The sequence below is a fragment of the Bombus fervidus genome, chromosome 17 (genome assembly GCF_041682495.2).
Source record: "Bombus fervidus isolate BK054 chromosome 17, iyBomFerv1, whole genome shotgun sequence".
Lineage (NCBI taxonomy): Eukaryota > Metazoa > Arthropoda > Insecta > Hymenoptera > Apidae > Bombus > Bombus fervidus.
In genome coordinates, this window is record NC_091533.1 from 3,847,326 (window position 1) to 3,865,776 (window position 18,451).

The 18,451-nt window shown below is 44.3% G+C and overlaps 1 protein-coding gene and 2 non-coding genes across 5 annotated transcripts; 2 read left to right on the forward strand and 1 right to left on the reverse strand.

Annotated features, from left to right (window-relative positions):
- Nucleotides 1-944: 944 nt before the first annotated feature.
- Nucleotides 945-18,445, forward strand: LOC139996026 (uncharacterized). 3 transcript variants are annotated; one of them, XM_072020022.1, is made up of 9 exons: nt 945-1,227; nt 11,007-12,041; nt 15,075-15,318; nt 15,896-16,352; nt 16,444-16,571; nt 16,881-17,000; nt 17,300-17,317; nt 17,613-17,760; nt 18,195-18,445. In XM_072020022.1, exons 2-9 carry the CDS (start codon nt 11,007-11,009, stop codon nt 18,289-18,291), a joined length of 2,247 nt encoding a protein of 748 aa, XP_071876123.1. In that variant the 5' UTR covers nt 945-1,227; the 3' UTR covers nt 18,292-18,445. The 3 variants fall into 3 exon arrangements, with proteins under 3 accessions (XP_071876123.1, XP_071876124.1, XP_071876125.1); XM_072020023.1 differs by lacking the exon at nt 945-1,227 and adding an exon at nt 2,364-2,496; XM_072020024.1 differs by lacking the exons at nt 945-1,227; nt 11,007-12,041 and adding an exon at nt 14,117-14,987.
- Trnaa-ugc (transfer RNA alanine (anticodon UGC)) lies at nt 5,141-5,211 on the reverse strand. Its single transcript has one exon. It is a non-coding gene; the product is annotated as a tRNA-Ala (tRNA).
- On the forward strand, nt 12,685-12,847 carry LOC139996348 (U1 spliceosomal RNA). Its single transcript, XR_011802208.1, has one exon. It is a non-coding gene; the product is annotated as a U1 spliceosomal RNA (small nuclear RNA).
- Nucleotides 18,446-18,451: the final 6 nt, after the last annotated feature.

Genomic DNA, 18,451 nt, shown 5'->3' on the forward strand with positions numbered 1-18,451 from the left:
CAACCTGTCTTCCTTCCTGTTCCAATTTAAATTTCCGAGTCTTGATTTTTATGATTTTTGCCGCTCAATATTTTCCCGAGCGTGTATTTTTTGTTGAAAAAAATTTAATATTCCCTATGTTTTTAATTTACAAACGTTGTAATAGCAATAAGTCATAATGATTCAAAAATAATAACACGATAATAATTAATAGTAGAAAATCATGTAAATTTATCTCAAAGTGCAAGCTGTGTAAAAATGCGTTTCTGTTATGGACTATGGTTATCGGTAACCAAAAAAATTTTAATCATTTTAATCATTTATGATGGTTATTTGTAATCAGAACACTTAAAAATTTATATTTTCTAATAATTTAATTTCATACATTTCTTTAGAATCACTGTCTTCCGTTTAAACCTTTTCCTCAATGACTTTGTTTATACAAATTTTAGAAGTAATTGTTATTTTTGATTCCTGCATCCCGCGAAAGGGTTGCCACCCCCTTATCATTTTCATGTCACATGCGACATTATCGATTCACCACACACCAATCTGTCGGTGCACGATTACATACCTCCAATCGGTAACTCGTTATCTCGATAATCTTTAAACATTTTGATAATTTGGAATTAAAATTTTCGACATTTGAACACGTTTGTATACAAATTTGAATCTAAGTTTCGACTAACTTTCACAAGAAAAAGATAGTTAAAGTGATAATTATCGAAAAAATGTTAGTTAAAGTCTTCGGTTAATCGATAGAAAAGTCGTTCGATAATTTGACACGGAAAATTTTTAAAATACAAATACACACGTGTATCGATAAATTATCCTTCGATTTGTTAAGTTGTTACGTGTAAAAAATTCTATAAACCTGATTGGTTATCGAAACGAATGACTGAGTGGTGATTGGTTACTATGGCTTGTATACCTGACAACCATAGGACTAGCAGGCTGGCATATCGCATCGCGCGTCATTCACAGTGCGCGCGGCATTTGGTGCGTAACAGTCGATGCGTGGTAAGTGCGCGCTGAATACGGCTACACGTTGTTGGAGTGGAGAAGGCGCGTGGGATCAACATGTGATGTTTTATGGATGTGAACAGTAACGATGATCGACGAGTTACCGATCGATTAGCCCAGTGGATTCGAAACTTCGTCAAAGTATTTAGAATATGCTGCCTTGTCTTTATCCTTCCACTGAGAGATCACTTTCGGGGAATATGAGATTACCGTGACAAACCAAAGGTGAATACAAACAGTTTTATATAGCGATAGATCGAATTCTATGACAGTGGCATTCGTTAAAAAGCGTTTTTAATTACCGAAAACGTTTATGTCACATGTTTCAACGATGCAAAGTAAATACGTAACGTCGAAACGTTCAATAATTATATTCGTTCATTCTCTCGTTTCATTCGTTCGACAAAGTATGCGTTGCCAATTCATATTTTGCTCAGTACATTAATCTCGTCGTACTTCCGGGAAATAACACGACTGTACAGTTCCTGCTATTGGAAAGAATTGTTAAACAGAGGAAAGTTGCTTATACTATCTTAACGATAGATAAATTTATATTTCCTCGTTTCCAAACATCGCTGAATCATTCAGAAATGTTTATACTTTATTCGATATGTTTTCCCGGCGAACGATTATTTTCTCCGTTTGTGCATGCGGCTGTTCGCAAACTAGCACGGCTTATGCATATTGTATGCGCATTCGCGTATAGTATCACTAGCAGCAGGAGGATTTAGCTCGTCCCGACTGCTTTAAACACACGTACGATCGAGTTTCCCGCGTTTCTTTGTTTCCTTATTTCATGTCCCTTGAAGACGATTCGGATCCGAGTTTACTACCTCTAACAACCCAGAAATCGGTTGCAAAGGACAAGACCTAACCTTAAAAAAAAAAATGGCACATTTTCTTGTTGACAAAAACGAGTAGTGGATCGTTTAGTTAAATAGTAACATGGAACATAGATACAGGACGATTATCTCGGTTTCACGATCTCTGTTGGTTGAATTGGCTGGTCGACCGTTTCGCTAGCCGAGTCGTAAACGCAAAAATTCGATCTAAGCGCAAATTGCGTCACGCTTCATTCTGCAACAAAGCTAACCGCGATGTAACGTCGAATCGATCGTTACAGTACGATAAGGGATTACAGTTAGCTTTTGTCGTAGTGGAGGACTTGACAGCGATCGCGAAGTAGTTGGTGATCGTCTTCTCGAACAAAGAAGTTCGTTCATTGTTGGGAACGGCGTACACTCGAGCGTTTCGAGTACATCGGGCGAGCACCGTGCACTCGTACCCTGAACGCCTCGTTAACATTCCACGTTAAGCCGCCTTTGAAAATTCACACGAGTCAACTGGAATTAAAAAGTCGCAGGGTATTTGGAGCATTGAACAATTACGTTTCGAAAGATTTTCCGAAGCGTTAAGTTCTCGCGGTCCACGATATTTACGAACTTTCGTTGCGGTTAGTCCGCGCTGATTTTGTCAATCACCATCGTCAAGTCGGTTCGGTATAGTACAGTATTTCGCTACTTGGATATTTTAGCAGCAGACTTATACGATAACATTTGTACGTACATGGCTGGATATACAGTCTGGGATAAAAATGTAAGTGGACAGGTAGTGAAAATAGGTATCAACGAAGTTTCGTTACACGCGCCTTGTTTATATTAAAATATAAATATCAATTACAGTTACTTACTAAACAGTCTATGTAGTATAAGGATTTATGTAACGACACTAGTACTAGTTTGGGTTAAACTTTGTTGATACGTATATTACTGTCCTACTAATTTCTGTCTCCGACTGTATATACTCGTTATATGTTACACCATATTCCACTATTACGTATGAAGCGCAACGTCGACTCGACATAGGGCCGGATAGGATTAGGAAAGTATCGCGAATAGAAAAACGATATGGAAGATAAAAGCGAAAACAACGCCGCGTATCCCGTTTCCGTTGGGAGTCAGCCGAACCACCACGAACTTTTCCTGGATTTGGCTCACCGACGCCAACCTATTTATACCGCGTCAGTTGTAACTGCTTGCGATATACTCGCCTAACTCGGTTGAAAGTTCATCCAGCCACATCGAACATCCAACGATATTGAATGGAAAGACCACGCGAGTCTCGCTGTTTCACTTTGCGTTTGCCGATGAGACGGACCAGCGGGATCGTTGAAGGAGTGGCTTGTCGGTTAGGATGACACGGTTAGGATTCGATAGGTTTAAATGAAAAAAAATTGGGCGAACGGAACGGGTGCAGGCATAGTCGGTGTACGAGTCAGCGTTGCGTGGGTGCCAAGCCGCGTACGCGTACGCGCCAGGTGTAAATAAAAGGGAACGCGTAACCCTCGTCTCGGTTAGCGAAGCGCGGCCGAGCGGAACGTTTTCTTTCGTCCCATTGTCAGCTGGTCGTCTCTCTTTTCTTCTTTCCCTTCTCTCCTCTTCTTTTTTTCTTCTTTTCTTTTACCTTGCAGGTCCTATGCACGCTCGACATTCTCGAACCCATTGGCCATTACCCTAAGAATCCTCGTCAACTCTAATGTTGACGCATGCTCCTCGACGACCGAGGAAAACTCTTGGATCTCGCTTTCTATTCTCTAGGCGAATTCCTTTGTCCGAGCAATGCATACACAAATCTCATGCGTGGCTTTAAACAAGAGAAGCATCTCCGGCGCTAAATCAGTCTATTCGCATCTTCGCGATTAGCGTCGCCGAAATAGATCACGCGTCTTGCGGTCATCGTGCATCGCGTGATAAGAGATCACGTGGTTCGTAAAGAAGTACCGCCGAACGAATTATCTTGCGATCACCGAGTATGAGGTAAGGTCGGGAAGCAGTGCTGTCTCTGTGCGGCCAATTCAGCTCTAGTCGCTCGTACTAGTCGGTGTATTTATATCTTTGGCTGCGATCAAAAGAGCTTCCTGCTGGTGTCACGGCGAATCGGGTAACCTCGTGAAACGCTTCGAACATGGAAGAATCTGGAGTCTATCGAAATTTAGTTGCACCGGTTCGCAAACGTTATTTTTCAGAAACGTTTTTCTTCCGCCATTTGCCTTGGAAAGCGCCTAGTTTTTTATAGTTTACGGATAAAGGCGGATCGAAAGGTTGAAATCGTAACGTCGTTAGAAACTCGCGTCTGGAAGCGCTTGCTAATTGGCGTGATAATCTTGGCTCGTTCTCTAGTCTTCGTGCAAGAACGAAGATATCAGGCGATTCCGTCACGAAACCTATCCTTCTTCCGTCTCGACCTCGTCCTCGTAGTTGTCGTAATCGTTATTAACGCAACGATAATTCCCGCTTGCTCGTTACGCCTTCGAATCGCACCGTCTCATAGTCGAATTCAATTTCATTTGTTCGATAATCGATGGTAAACGTGGAATTGGCAGTGTAGTTGGCCCCTGTTGACTCGAACGAATTTCCTACGGGACGGTGCAAGGTTCGGCCATTCGAGACTCGTGTACCGCGTTTCTACGTTCTGCGAAGACTTCTTCGGGATGGTCGGAAATGGGGATAGGGTCAGCTATGAATTTGATGATTTATTCGCGTTGCTCGTGGCAAAGGGAGTCGAGGAAGAAAAAATACGATACCCGTGACTGTGTTGGTATATACAGAGATCCAGAGTTGGCTATTACAGCCGACTGGATAAATTACGACTGTGTGCATGCCAGTGACGTGCAGTCATCGGCCAACTCTCACCGCCAATATCCTCTAGCTTTCGACCCTATACTTACCGGATAATCGACGCGTTGTACAACGCTTATTAGGGGTGTAATAAGCCGAGCCTCCAACTGTTCGCATGCTCGTCGGTTTTAAACGGAATCTTAATTCGACGAGAGAATAAAATAGCTTTGACATGGCTGCCGACTCAACGAGATAAAAATAAACGTTAATAATAATAAACTGGTATCGGCTTGCTCCTCTCCTTCGAACGGGCTTGCTCTTAATTTTCCTTCGAAACGTAACGTATTATATAATTCCTTTGTACCACGGCACATTGCCGACCATTCATTTCCTAGTTGAAAAGCAATTAATTTAGCTGCGAACGATATAGCCTGTGACTCGCAGTACGATATGGCCGAATCGAGGGCAAGCATAATACCACCGTATAAAACCAATAAATATAACAGAAGCGAGAAAAAAGTTGGAGATGCCGGGGATCGAACCCGGGCCTTTCACATGCAAAGCGAACGCTCTACCACTGAGCTACATCCCCTATCGAGAGGGGTTGCGAGATGATCGTGAGAAGGGGTGTGATACAGACTATACGAAGTTGGAATCATAGTATTCGCTTCCCGTACAAAATCATGTACGGTTTCATGACGCAATGATTTAATTAACGGCGCGTCTGGTTTCGCGATGCCTGGCTGTCAAACCGATAATTTAGATTTAGACGAAGGCTGCGGACCACCGCGTAAATCAGTTTCAACCACGTTCCAACCATTAATAACTTGATTGCCATTTAAACGCAAACCGTTCGAACCGCATCGTTGCGAATCACAAATCTTGCAATTACGAAGTCGCGTTACGAATAATTTTGAAATTTCCTCGGAGAGAAGGCAGCGACGTGTGATAGAACGGGGGAAACGCGCAGACGCGAACTGAATGAAATGCGCGCGAAAGAATTTCGGTTCATTAAGACCGTTCCAGTTTCCGTGGACAGGATATCGCAACTGTCCACGTAATCGATGCGTCGAATGCGTTGTTATCGAACGCATTAACATATCGGGTCGCTGGTTTTTCTCTGTTCGTTAGTCGTTGCGTATTTTCACGTGTTTCACCGTTTCCCACGCAGTTCAGCTACGATGATTCACCAAAGAGGCGTTTGTTCTTTCGTTTTTCTCCCTTCTAGCTTCTCCTTTCTCGCTACGGTGGTTACGACGGTTGCATGGCGAACGGAAAAACATAGCGGTTGCCTCCGCGAAGGGATGCTTCATATTTCGCGGAGGAGCTTTGGTATCTAACGGCGGTTCGTCCAATCGACGTCTACGAATTGGTAAAGGAACTACGAAGACGGGCAGGATAACAAGCGAGCAACGAAACGTGTAATTAATAGTCGTGATCTGGTGCCGCGGAAACGAACTTATCTATGTCGTAATCCCTTCTTGAAAAATCTGAATGAATCGCGGCTGTACGATGTCTGCCTCGTTCTCGCATAATGCAACATCGATGCTTCCTCGTTATCACGTTGCACGAGAAGGGAACAACAGCGAAGAATCGGGACGAGCGTCACCGAGTAGCGCCGACCATCGTCGCCAAAGAATCTACCGCGATGATTCCAAGGAGTGGGTTCCATTGGCTGGGGCAGTGCCTTCTTCCATTCTTTCGAACGCGATCCTCGGATGATCGGTTCCAACATCGTTCGTCCTCTTTGATTTTCCTCTTTCTTTTTCTTTTTTCGTGTTCCTCACCGTGACGACTTCGTTCGCAGTCACCCTTGGTACGGCACGGAGCGTTTAACATTCTGCCCTACCAGGTTTCTTTATCTTCGTTCGCGAAAGGCACGCTGCCCGTTCCACTTTCTATCCGTTAGCGGCTATTCGTCGGTTACGTGCAAAATATCCTTAACATCCGCTCCTCGTAGAAAGAATTCGAAACGAATGCGGGAAAATACGCGGCAGGTCGCGGTTCGTCATAACGATCCATTCCTCGAAGAATTCAAGTTTGAATTGCGTGGAAATGCTAATAGCGCAAAACAGGTCACGATTACATCGATAGCCGTTGGCGCTTTTGATCGCGAAACAGCTCGCTGGTATAGCGGCCGATTCAACGCGATGCATGCGTTCGGAATATCCTCGGTCGGAATCGACGACGTAACCTGCGACGTTGATCGGTGCGTAACGTTCGCCCACGGTGTACAGCTCGTGCATCGACATATGGCACCGCACGTGCGGCCAAACAACCGGTCTTCTCGGACGAACAATTTCCGAGCTGCTGCCCGATTCCATTATTTCTTTCGACGCGGAGCGCTCTGTCTGGATCGTCCAACGATCGTTCTTTTCATTCCAAGACCACAGTACACGCAACTTTTCCAACGCGATCTTTGCGAAATTCCCGTATTACTTTACGTCCGCCGATTTTCAAGCGGCGCATCGTGTCGCCAAAATTTTTAAAACATGCGATAACCGATTATGTACACTTAGGGGCACTGATCCTTTCTCCTTTAGATTGTCAAATAAGAACAACGATAGTCGTTCGATGCGAATGTCCTATCCTGAATCAAACGTGTATAATATATTTTTTAGTACTTTGTAGAATTTTAGTAATTAGATTATGTGTGTTATGAGATGAAAAAAGTTGCAGATAGCTGCACTGCTTCGACGACGTGGAAAGGACCCTCGACGCCGTATTTACGAGCAAATGATCGCACGCGTCTTCGCAACGTGACTAATTGTGGCTACCCTGCAGAACGACACACGTGCAGTCTCGTGCGCTTTCATTCCCGATTGTCTGCGCGCGAACCTAACTGTCGAAATCGGGTCTCGATTAATCATCGACCGAACCAATTACGGCACACGCTGAACTGGAACGAATTCATCGAGGAACCGGCGTCTTTTACTAGTTTCCGAGACCACCGCTAACTAACGCGAAGACGATTCCTTTATTTCGAGTTTTCTTTTCCTTTTCTTGCCGTGTGTAAAGAGAGCGGAAAATGCCTCGCGTATTCGGTCGAATCGGTATCGTTGATCGCCGGAAGGAAGCGAAGCGCAAAGGGGTTTGGCGCCAGCTGTGCCTCAACCCTTTGCAGATCCGTACGTTCGTTAATTGGTTAACCTCTAATTGAGCGCACGATGAACAGAACGGTGCAACGTAAGAAGAGAGGGCAGCCTTAGAAGCGTAGATGAGAACTAATTAGCTACCGGTCGGCTCGACTGACCGATTGACGCCTTTGCTCCTTCCTCGCTTTCTCTTCTTTTCTTCCTCTTCATCGGGCAAAAACGGTTAAACATTCCGCCCCTTCGTTGACCTTAGTCGTATCGTTTAAACAGAAATCGATACGTGGATCTTAAATGGCATCGCCGTGTATTATTTACTCGTTCGTTCATTTATTTACGGGATAAATTGTTTAGTACACATATGTATAACGTATGGGAAAGGTATACGTATATATATATGTCGGAGGTAAAAGGACAACGGGACCCCCGTTGGAATCACTCGGAAAAACCCGAATGTTGTAGCGATTATGAAATGAAACAAACACGGTTATTCGAAACTTGAGATAACGAGCTTGGGTTCCAGGCGTAGCCACGGTCACGGGATAAATGTTCTACCTAACAGAGACGTGGAATTGCATAGCTCGCCGTTAATGAATCGGTCGTACCGACATTTGGCGATAAACGACCTAACCAGACGACCCCCAGAGGGTCGCATCGTACACAATTGGCAGGTAGCCTTTGCTCTATCAGCCCGTATACCTGTGGCCCGTTATGGGATTGTCTCCGAATAATCCGATGACCTGGTGCCGTGAGGACACCTTATATAGCTTTGCTCGACAGCGAGGGGTGAATTTTCTTGCTTGGAATCTTACTAGCCAGTGACCTAATGTGTGAGTAATACGGAGCACATCGAGGGACAAGTATTACGAGAAGTAAGTGAATTGCGAGTGAGTTCTTGAAGCGAAGTAGATCAGTTATCCCGTGGGCCGTGGATTCGCGATACCGACCCCACGATCATTGTCGTTATCGTTCAAGTGTTGAGTCCAGTAGTTGATCCTGTATTTGTGGCAATAACGATATCATCGATTGTACAACGACGAAGAGCGACCCAGACGCAGATTCTTTACACGCCCCATATATATCCAAAAAAAAAAAAAGAGGAGGAGAGGAAAAAACACAGTATATATAGAAATTTAAGCACGAGCTAAGAATAAATGGTTATGGTATACGCCCCAAGGTGTATCGAACCATCATATTTGGCAGCAAGTTCTGGAAATTATCTGCAAATAAAAAATCTTCCTCTCCTTGTGGAGCGAGAATCGTACGTCGGATGTGGGAAATCTAACAAAAAGTAACTCGTCAAAGGTCATTTCGAAGAACGCGCGAAAGAAGAAACGTAACGGTTCGTCCTTCTTGTCGTAGGATTTTTTTTCTCACGTTTGTGAAAACGTGCGGTTCCGCGTGATAGGAACTCGAGTCATCCTCGCGTTCGCTGAACATCGGAGATTCTTTTCGCGGCATTCGATGACTCGAAGGAAAACGCCTTTTCCTTTTGTTAACGCGTAACCAGCTGTACGCGATCCTGTTAGGCACGAGCAATGCGTCACCATGGACACACCGTTGACTCACGATCTGAGCCGATAGATACACGGAATTAGCCCTGGATTCCGGCGTTTGATTCCGTTTCTAATAAGAAAGCCGGAGATTAACCGGCGTCGCAACTACAACCGAACTGTCGATCTTCCTTGGGAGTCTCGGCTTGTCGCTTCCTGATTTTATTGCCTCCCGTTACGTTCGTCACACCGATTCGAACATTTCCTTTCACTCGCGATACCATCGCCAGATTCTTTATAAGTTGCGCTTCATGGGAAGTTGCCGCATGGAGAAGAATGCGTCGAAATTGGTCCGGTAAAAGCAGGGCAATGAAAGGCATGATCGAGTGGAGTGGAGTCGGGTCGAGATGAGAACGATACGGTATGCGTTCGCGGATGGAACGATCGTAGAAGATCCACCGAAGATCCACGAGGTCGATGACGTCAGGAGCTTGACGGGATCAATCGGAGAGTCAAGTCGCGATAATTGCGACAATCGTCGGGATGCTCCCCAACGAGACGCTTAATTCCGCTCCCTCGTTCGTCGCAACTCTCTTTCTCCGCGTGACTCTTTCGCCGTTCAATTTACGGCCCCTCGCGCTATTTACTTAACTTCGAAGATTGCCGATCGTTAATTGTCGCTCCAAACGTACTGCCTACGATTCCCCCGACGATCGAACGTCTGCGTTTCGTAACTTGTCCGAAAGAAAAATCTACCCATCGATACACGATTTCGAGGAAATGAATCATAGATTGTTTTGAAGATTGAGAAAACGGCGTTTGAAACTGGAAAGCGGTGCGAAGCAACGAAGGGACGGTCGATCGTCGCGACCAAATATATACGGCTATAGCGAAAAGAAAGTTTAGAATTGCAACTTGCGTATGGATATTAGTAATTTTGCACTAGATACTTTTCATCGGTATTAGTAACAATCGCCTGTTTCCAGATATTCCTATATCGCGTTTATTCGTTGCCCTTGTAAAATAGAATTCTGTGTTCTAAAATTGCAATAAAGTAATACGCTTTAATGACAACTGGTCGCGATACCGAAGCGATTCAACGATCGTCAGGAGGTTTCCCCGAGCGAACTATCCGGTGGAAAAAATGGAGCAGCGCGCGGTGCTCATCGAGGACACGATAATTGCGAACGCAGGGTCAACACGATCCACGAAACATTTCATTAACTCTGGACACGGCGTCCTTTCGTAGACAGTACGAACTGTCACGAATCGATCAACCTACCAACGTCAAAACCAAACGACTGAATCAGTTAATAATATTCATGATAGGACGACGCGCGTGATCGAACTTGGAGATCGAAAGTCCATCGTATATCGACTCGTTGATATCGTCCAAAGCTGCACCTTCACCGAAGCAACGACGAGGAACTTTCCGCTGATTCTATGTTTCTTGAAAATGTTGCTGGTTGTTGTGCAACGTTTCGCGTTCCATGTTCCTTCGCGTTTCTGTTGCCAGTAAAAAAAAGTTGTTGCTTGTTACCTGTTTCCGTCCGGAGCGGCAAAGATGAAACAAAAATAAAACAGCACGCAGCAACAGATCACGACAGAAATGAACGTTCCTGAAAATTGCAACAAAACCCAGATATTCGTTTGATTGCGTTGCTTCGGTGTGGACAAAATGCTTCCACAAGTTGATATTTGTTGGGCACTACATGCTTCGAACATGCAGCAACAAAAAGTTCTTCGTTGTTGCTTCAATGAAGACGCAGGTTAACGGTATTTGTCTTTTTTTCCCTATGTAGATGGAGAACCAAGGTTTCGAGGAGGAGCACCAGCAGCCAAGAAGCGAAGAAACGCCGATATTTTCGCGAGAGTTTCGCCACGATTCGTTCTCGTTCGATACGTCTGCAAACGAGCTATTGCCCGATGACCCGGTGTCGAACGTGGATGGCCACGTGTACGAGGACATTCTGCCCGGTGTAGAGAATCCCTCGAAGCATTCCGGAGTTATGATCGGCCAAGATGAAGCTCTTCGGCGACCTTCGAACGCGATCGAATACGTTTGCGAAAGTGCTACGACGAGATCATTGGATAGAGAAGAGATCGCTGGAACGTTCCGTCGTAATTTAACGTTACCGTTTCGACGTTGCACCGGGTTGGATTCTGCCCTCGGTAGCTGCTCTATTCGTGGGACGAGTGGAAAGAGAATCGACGATCGCCGAGAGGATACGGAAGTCGCGACGTGGAATGCCGATATCGTCGCCTTCGCCGATGACGCTTTCTCGTCTCGAGCGCAGTCTAACGCGCTCCAATCCGAATGCAGACTCGGTAAAAAGCGCAGGAAGAAGGATTGCAAGCATTGTCGAAGCAAAGCTGCCGCGTCTAGCAATGACCAACACCACCAAGTCGCTGACAAAGAGAGCGAAACGATTCTGAGAAAAAACAGGAACAACGAGCAACAGCAGCGTCTGCAAATATCGGATTCGAACGATTCGCAAACTATCCTCGATCCACGCAATTTCACCATGCTACCTGTGTGCTGCCCGAACAGAATGCCGGACGAGTTCGCGATGCCGGCTACCAATTTACCCTCGATATTCACGATTTCTGAGAAAGTCGGCGGATCCCCAGCGAGCACGGCGAAGCTGATGAGAAACGAGCTACACAGTTGCGCAAATCTCGTCAATTTGGCGGAGATCAACGAGGACAATGCTTTGATCGGCTCGGAAAAGAACCGGCCGGGTATGAGAGTGAATTCCATATATTCGCAGGATCGTTGGTACGCCAAGGGGGCGTCGATGCTTTTCACTGACGCCAAGGAACACAGTTCGTTTCAGGTGAGTGCCGTTCGAAACCATTTGAGTCGTTCATTTGTCAAATTAATTAACTCTACAAGAACAAGAAGCGGAGAAAATTACAGTGGCTACAATAAATATTTGCACAATATTGTATTAATTATAACATTTATGTGCTACTTAATTAGCTCCAAATGTATCAAATTTCGTATCATTTATTATCTTTACTACTACTGCTACAAGAATTTAATACGACGAGTATCTGATAAAATGACGTTTCTGTGGAAAATTAGAGAAATATTTTCTGTAGCCACTGCTCATAAGGTAAACGTTAATCAAATGTTTTGATAGTGAAATTTAAAATATTTAAAAAAGATGGAGTTATATATAACCATTTCGGTCTACAAACCACTCACTTGTCAACGCCTTGGATATTAATCTTTGGAAATCTACATACTCGCGCCTCCAGATTATGGGAGTTTTAAACTTATTTCGATTAATGCGAGATATCGATTTCGTTTACGCGCGCGAATAAGTTGAGCACCATTGCCAGCAGTACGTGATTAGGTTGAGAATCATCGCTTAAAGTTCGACTGGCCGCTAGATGGCGACAAGAAGTAGAAGTTTCTCGCTTGCGATCTTTATCGTTAGTTAGGATAAATCGGGACTCGAAGCGAAGGAAAGCATACTTACCTGGCGCAGAGGTTACCGTGATCAAGAAGGCGGTTCCTCCAGGGCGAGGCTTTTCCATTGCACTACGGTTAGGCTGACCCTTGCGAATACCCCTAATGTGGGTATCTCGGGCGTATAATTTTTGATAGTCGGGACTGCGTTCGCGCTGTCCCGGTCATATTAACATTTGAGAAACTCAATAAATCTCTTTCAGCACCTTTCAGAGAATATCCTTTTGAAATTAGATATTCTGATAAGAAGTAATCGTAATAATAGTCAAATAAACGGTGAATTTCTTTTCTGAGAACAACTTTTTATTTGCTTCTTTACACATTGTGTAAAATGTTATTCACGAATCTCGGGTGACTTTGTTTAGTAACTCATATATCGCAGTATCGTTTGGTAGAGATTTATATCTAGAAATGAGAAAAGTTAGTACCGAGCAAACATAAGTTTCATAACCCGATGTAAATATGTATTTATTAATTTTGTGTAACAAATGAGCGAAAACTATTCTCCTTCTCGACGATCCTTATTGTTGAGGTTATTTCTCAACTGCAAAATTAATTCGTTAGTTCATTATCGTTAGAAACAGAGATCGTGATTATGTAAATATACCTGTTACTTATATACTTATTGCACGTAAACCTTACCTCCATCCGTACATGTTTAGTACATAGATACCCGTGCACTATCTCATATGTATTTAAATACGCGTGTATTAACGTATCTGTATTTTAATTCATGTGATTTTTAGTACATAGATATCTGAGAAATCTGAAAGAAATTAATAAAAGGTTTATAGTACTTCAATATATTTACTGAAATAATGTGGGGAAAAATCCCAAGGGTCAAAATACGGATACATTAATACACGTGCATTTAGATACGCCTGTATTTGAAAAACATATATGAAACAATGCACGCGTACTCATGTATTGAAAGATACACAGGATAAGGTACGGGAAGTAACGGGTCGAAAGGGAAGAAAAAGGGGAGAGAAGACCTTGCGCACAACGAATTTCTATCCGTCGACGAGCCTCGATGATTGTTCACGGCTAAAATGCGGAGCGCATTTTGAATCTTTCGTTCGTTATTCCCTTCACATCGTATCGGAACCGTGAGTCATCCATGTGCGTAATTTGAAACCGAAACAGAATGAAAAATCGCGCGATTCATCGAACGAAGCTTTGATCGCACGATCGACGAAGTCTTTTGATCATTTCATTTGTATTCTAAACAGAGAAGTCACGCCATTGATGAAGGAAGTACCCTTCGTTGTTTCACGATATATCTATATATAGTTTGCAATCTCATGATTCGCTTTCGCCATTTTTTTTTTCGCGTCCTTGTCCCGTGTTTCAAAGTAAAAAACAAACCGTAATCTCGGTGTGACGTGTACGATTGCAACGTTAAATTGAAAAGAACACGCTCGATGTATATGTAGTTATCGAAAGGATTGGCAGACGCGGATCGCGTCGTATAAATAACTGGGAAATTTGACCTGTCGATGATGGCTTCCTCGACGAGACGAGAGTTCATTTTGCTTTCGGAGCGTCTGGCGCTTGTCCGCCCTAAACGAACAAAACGGAACGGAAGTGGAAAACGTCTATCTATAGCCAGACGCGATGATCGTTGGGCGGCAGGCAGCGTGTCGTTGCGTGGTGTACGAGTGGCGAGTCTTCCGTAAGCGAACGGGCAAAGGAAATAGACACGACACGACGACACCTTCTCCCTCGTCGAACGTTGCGCTTCGAATCAACACGATATACGATCGAAAGATCGAGCATCGATCGCGGTGATTTTACCGGTGCTTGGAAAGCAAGCGGAATTAGGGTCGCGTTTAACGTAGATCGGTATCGAGGACGGTAATCAGTTGGACGCGGACCACTGCCTCGGAAGGCACGACATCCGCTTACGCTCCCTATTCTTAAACAGTCGACGTAATTCGCGACTCTTCGGTTTTGGCTCTATAAAAAAAAAAAAAAAAAAAAAAAAAATATAATACATAATATCTCAGATGTGGTTTGGTAACGTCATGGTTATATTTAACGCGTCGAAGGTTGGCAAGGTAGAAAATGATATCCGTTCGAGAAAAATGGTTTTGAGTTAACGCGCGCGAGTGACTGTTGATTTTGTTGCGAAAAAATTCGCTATAATCGGTATCTAGAAATTCTGCCACACCTTCGTTTACTCTTGGGAAGTTAAAACTCAAATACTATTGGAAAATAGATAAGCTATTATCAAATATATATCTAGCGAGAAGAACCGCGTGACCGGTTCGAAAAGAATGCAGTACCGATGGCTGAATTTGAGGTAAATCGCGAGCAACTTTATCCGGAAGATTTCGTAGCCGATGCGCACGATCGATAAGTATCGAACGATTCGATCTTACTTTTTCAGAGGGCCTACTCCCTCCCAGTGCGAACGCAAACCCCGTCTTCCCAAAATCGCATTAACCTACGACGAAGTGTCAGAGGAGAACCACCCCCGCATCCGGCCAAACTTCGAAAGCACAGACACGGCTGGACTCTGCATCTGGCGCATCCTCTCGAGGCTTCCGGGTGTACCAGGCCCCTCTTTCTTCTGCTGATCGCGTTGCTGCTACTTTTAGGAATAGGTGCTGTTGCTCTGTACATCGCGTTTGGTGAGTGGTTACGCGATACTTACATGATATCCGTCGTGTTAAAAGGCCGGATACAGACGAGCGTCTCTTTGATGCTGCGCCATATATCTTTCTTCGTTTTCCCAATTAAGAATAACAAAGACAGACGTACGACGTAGCAGAAAGCAAGGTGAAAATATCGCACTCGTCTGTATCCGGTTCAAGGAAACACGAAACGTTGAAACGCACGAACGATCGCAGCGAACCGACGGAGACGAGCGACTATCACTCGGCATCGAGATTTTATTTCACCGAGGAAAACGATCGTAGCGATCAGATGAATTCAACCACTGAAATAAACGTTCGCGAGACATTTAACGAGCACGTTATTACGCTCCATTATTATAAACCAACGATCGAGCCGAGACGCGACAACAGTAGACGAACGTTCATTTCTCGGTTAAACGGATATTTTTAGTCGACAAGCATCGATGCGAGATTCGCTCGTTCTTCGGCCGTGGTCGTTGACAATCCATTAAAAAGCTCTCGTTCGTCTTTGTTTCCTCCTTTTGATCGTTGTATCAGCCATAATCGTGGTAACGCGAAAACTGATTTTTAGCAGAACCCGAGAAGCTGCAAATCATACAACAGTACCTGAAGTCGTCGACGAACAATTCGTCGTCGGACGACGACGCGTTAATCGCGGAAACGTTTCTACGTCGATCGAGCAGCGAACAAGGATGGAACAACGCGTCGGCGGTGTCATCGACGACACCGATGCAGCCCTCGGCCAATAGCACCCTCGCTGCGAGTATTCTTTTAAACGTTGGCTCGTCATTTCCGGAGAGTCGCGCTCCGCTAGCGCCGGAAGCGGAAACGGAAGCTACGAGCCCGCTCAGCCTCGACTCTACCAGATACTGCGACGACTGTCTGCCAGAGGAGGTTTGCGTTGCTCTCGTCGACGAAGAAGCACCGACTTGCAGGATCCCTTTCGATCCCAAAGATCCAACCGGATGTGCCGGTTTTTGTCTCATCAACAAACAAAAGTGTCATCGTCTTGACGTCGACGCGTTTAGGTAGGTAAATTGTTCTAACACCTGCTCGTTTTTCTTCGCGTAGACCTACATACGTATTCTTTCGAAATTCGCCTTGTCTCGATTTTAATAGGTGCGTCAAGATGGAGCATTACTGTTTGGATGACGAATGGACCTGCCTAAACACGCTGTGCATCCCTCTCGAGAAGCACTGCGACGGGCATATGAATTGTTACGACCATTCTGACGAGCACAATTGCGGTACGTACACGCGTATAACATAGCATATAACATTAGCCCAGTTTTCCGCGACTTAAGACGTTCCTTCTGTTATCGGCTTTACCGGGGGGCTTTGTCGTAGTTTGCGAGGCTTCGGTTTATCGGTTTGTCGCGATATGGAATAATCTGACGGCGGTAAAAATGCGACGCGCGTTACACGCTCGATGATTTTGAAGGAGCGTGAGCCGAACGAATATAAGTATTTAGACGATGCGTTCTCGTTAGGCAAACGGCGCGTTGCGTATGAGAAGATCGTGAACGATAAAACGCCTGCTACGTTTCTCGTTACAGACTGCGATCTGGAGACGCATTTTCAGTGCGGTAACGAGACTTCCTGCCTTCCACTGGAAAAGAGATGCGACGGCAAGATAGATTGCTGGGACGCGGCCGACGAGATTAATTGCACCTTAGGTAAGATATGCGCAAACTACTCGTTGCGGTCACAAGAAGCGTACACCGCTGGTTCGCGAATTATCGACTCGTCGAAATAATTACCAACATATGTACATATTCTTTTCCATGGGAATCGTCATGGATAATCCTATGATAATTCCCTTTGAGATTTTCTTACGGAGATAGTTCGTTGAATTATTCGCGCACTTTCGGCTAACACGATTCCCCTATTTCTCCCTTTTTCTGTTACTATCGTTTCCTTTTTCTTTTTGGGTTAAGGTCTTTTTCAACTTCTTTTTTTCTGTTCTTATTCGTAGGTCTTAATCTCGGTGGGTGTGAGTACATACTCGTTTATTTGATACGCATTCGATTTCCGCATGCGATACACAATTACCGCTAAATACACTGCATGCTCTTTCACGCACACGCATAAGCACTACGATCCCTTTCTCATGTTACATACCACACACACACAGCCTGCTTTTCATTATGGCATAAATTGCAATGTCGCCACGTTTAATCGCTATATCTTGATGCGCTTCTAAAAGAATGAAAAATCGCATACGACGCTTGCTTCGTTAGCATCAATGTCGCGTAATACGTCCGCAACAACGTTTCTTTTCATGCCAGCGTGTCCATCGGAAAACGAGTTCACGTGCAGCAACGGCCAGTGCATATTGAGAGCTCGCTTCTGCGATAGCCTGCCAGACTGTCTCGATGGATCTGACGAACCTCACGGGTGCCAAGGACGGTGCAATAAGCACGAATTTACGTGCCAGTAAGTTGACGATAATGTATCTGTATTCCGTTCAATGTGTGCAGTCGGTAGAGGTAAAGAGAACATCTGTTTGCTGAGCACGCGACGAATGCAACGGATTCCAAATGTTTATCATCCAGAATTCTAGGATTTGCGTGAATAATTGTTAGAGCCTCCTTTGATTTCTCGGGTATGACACGCGCAATAACTGTGCATCGTCTGCACCGAAAAGGCCGGACGAAACTCGATTTCAAAAATTTTGTGTTACAGCAGATGGTTAAATACATAAGGAACAATTTATCGATATCTATTTCTCTAGTATCTAAAGCTTTTGAATACGATCCCTACACCCTTGTTACCTCGACTGACTCATTAAACGGAGTACAGAAATGCCTGACGTTATAATATTATATTATTGTATGTGTCACGTAACAATGAGATTGATTTTCACGCAGAAACAATAGATGCATTACGAAGGGAATGAAGTGCAACGGGATCGACGATTGCGGCGATGGGACCGACGAGAGGCACTGTAAAGGTCGATTTTCTTAACTTTACGTTTACGTCTGTCGACTTTCTCTCATCGCACTTACATCTCACGTTACAGTATTTTTATTACGAATTAATGTAATTAAATGTTGTACATAACTGTGCTGTATAGATATACAGTGGTACAAAATAAACAATTTATAAATAAAATACTTAATACCAG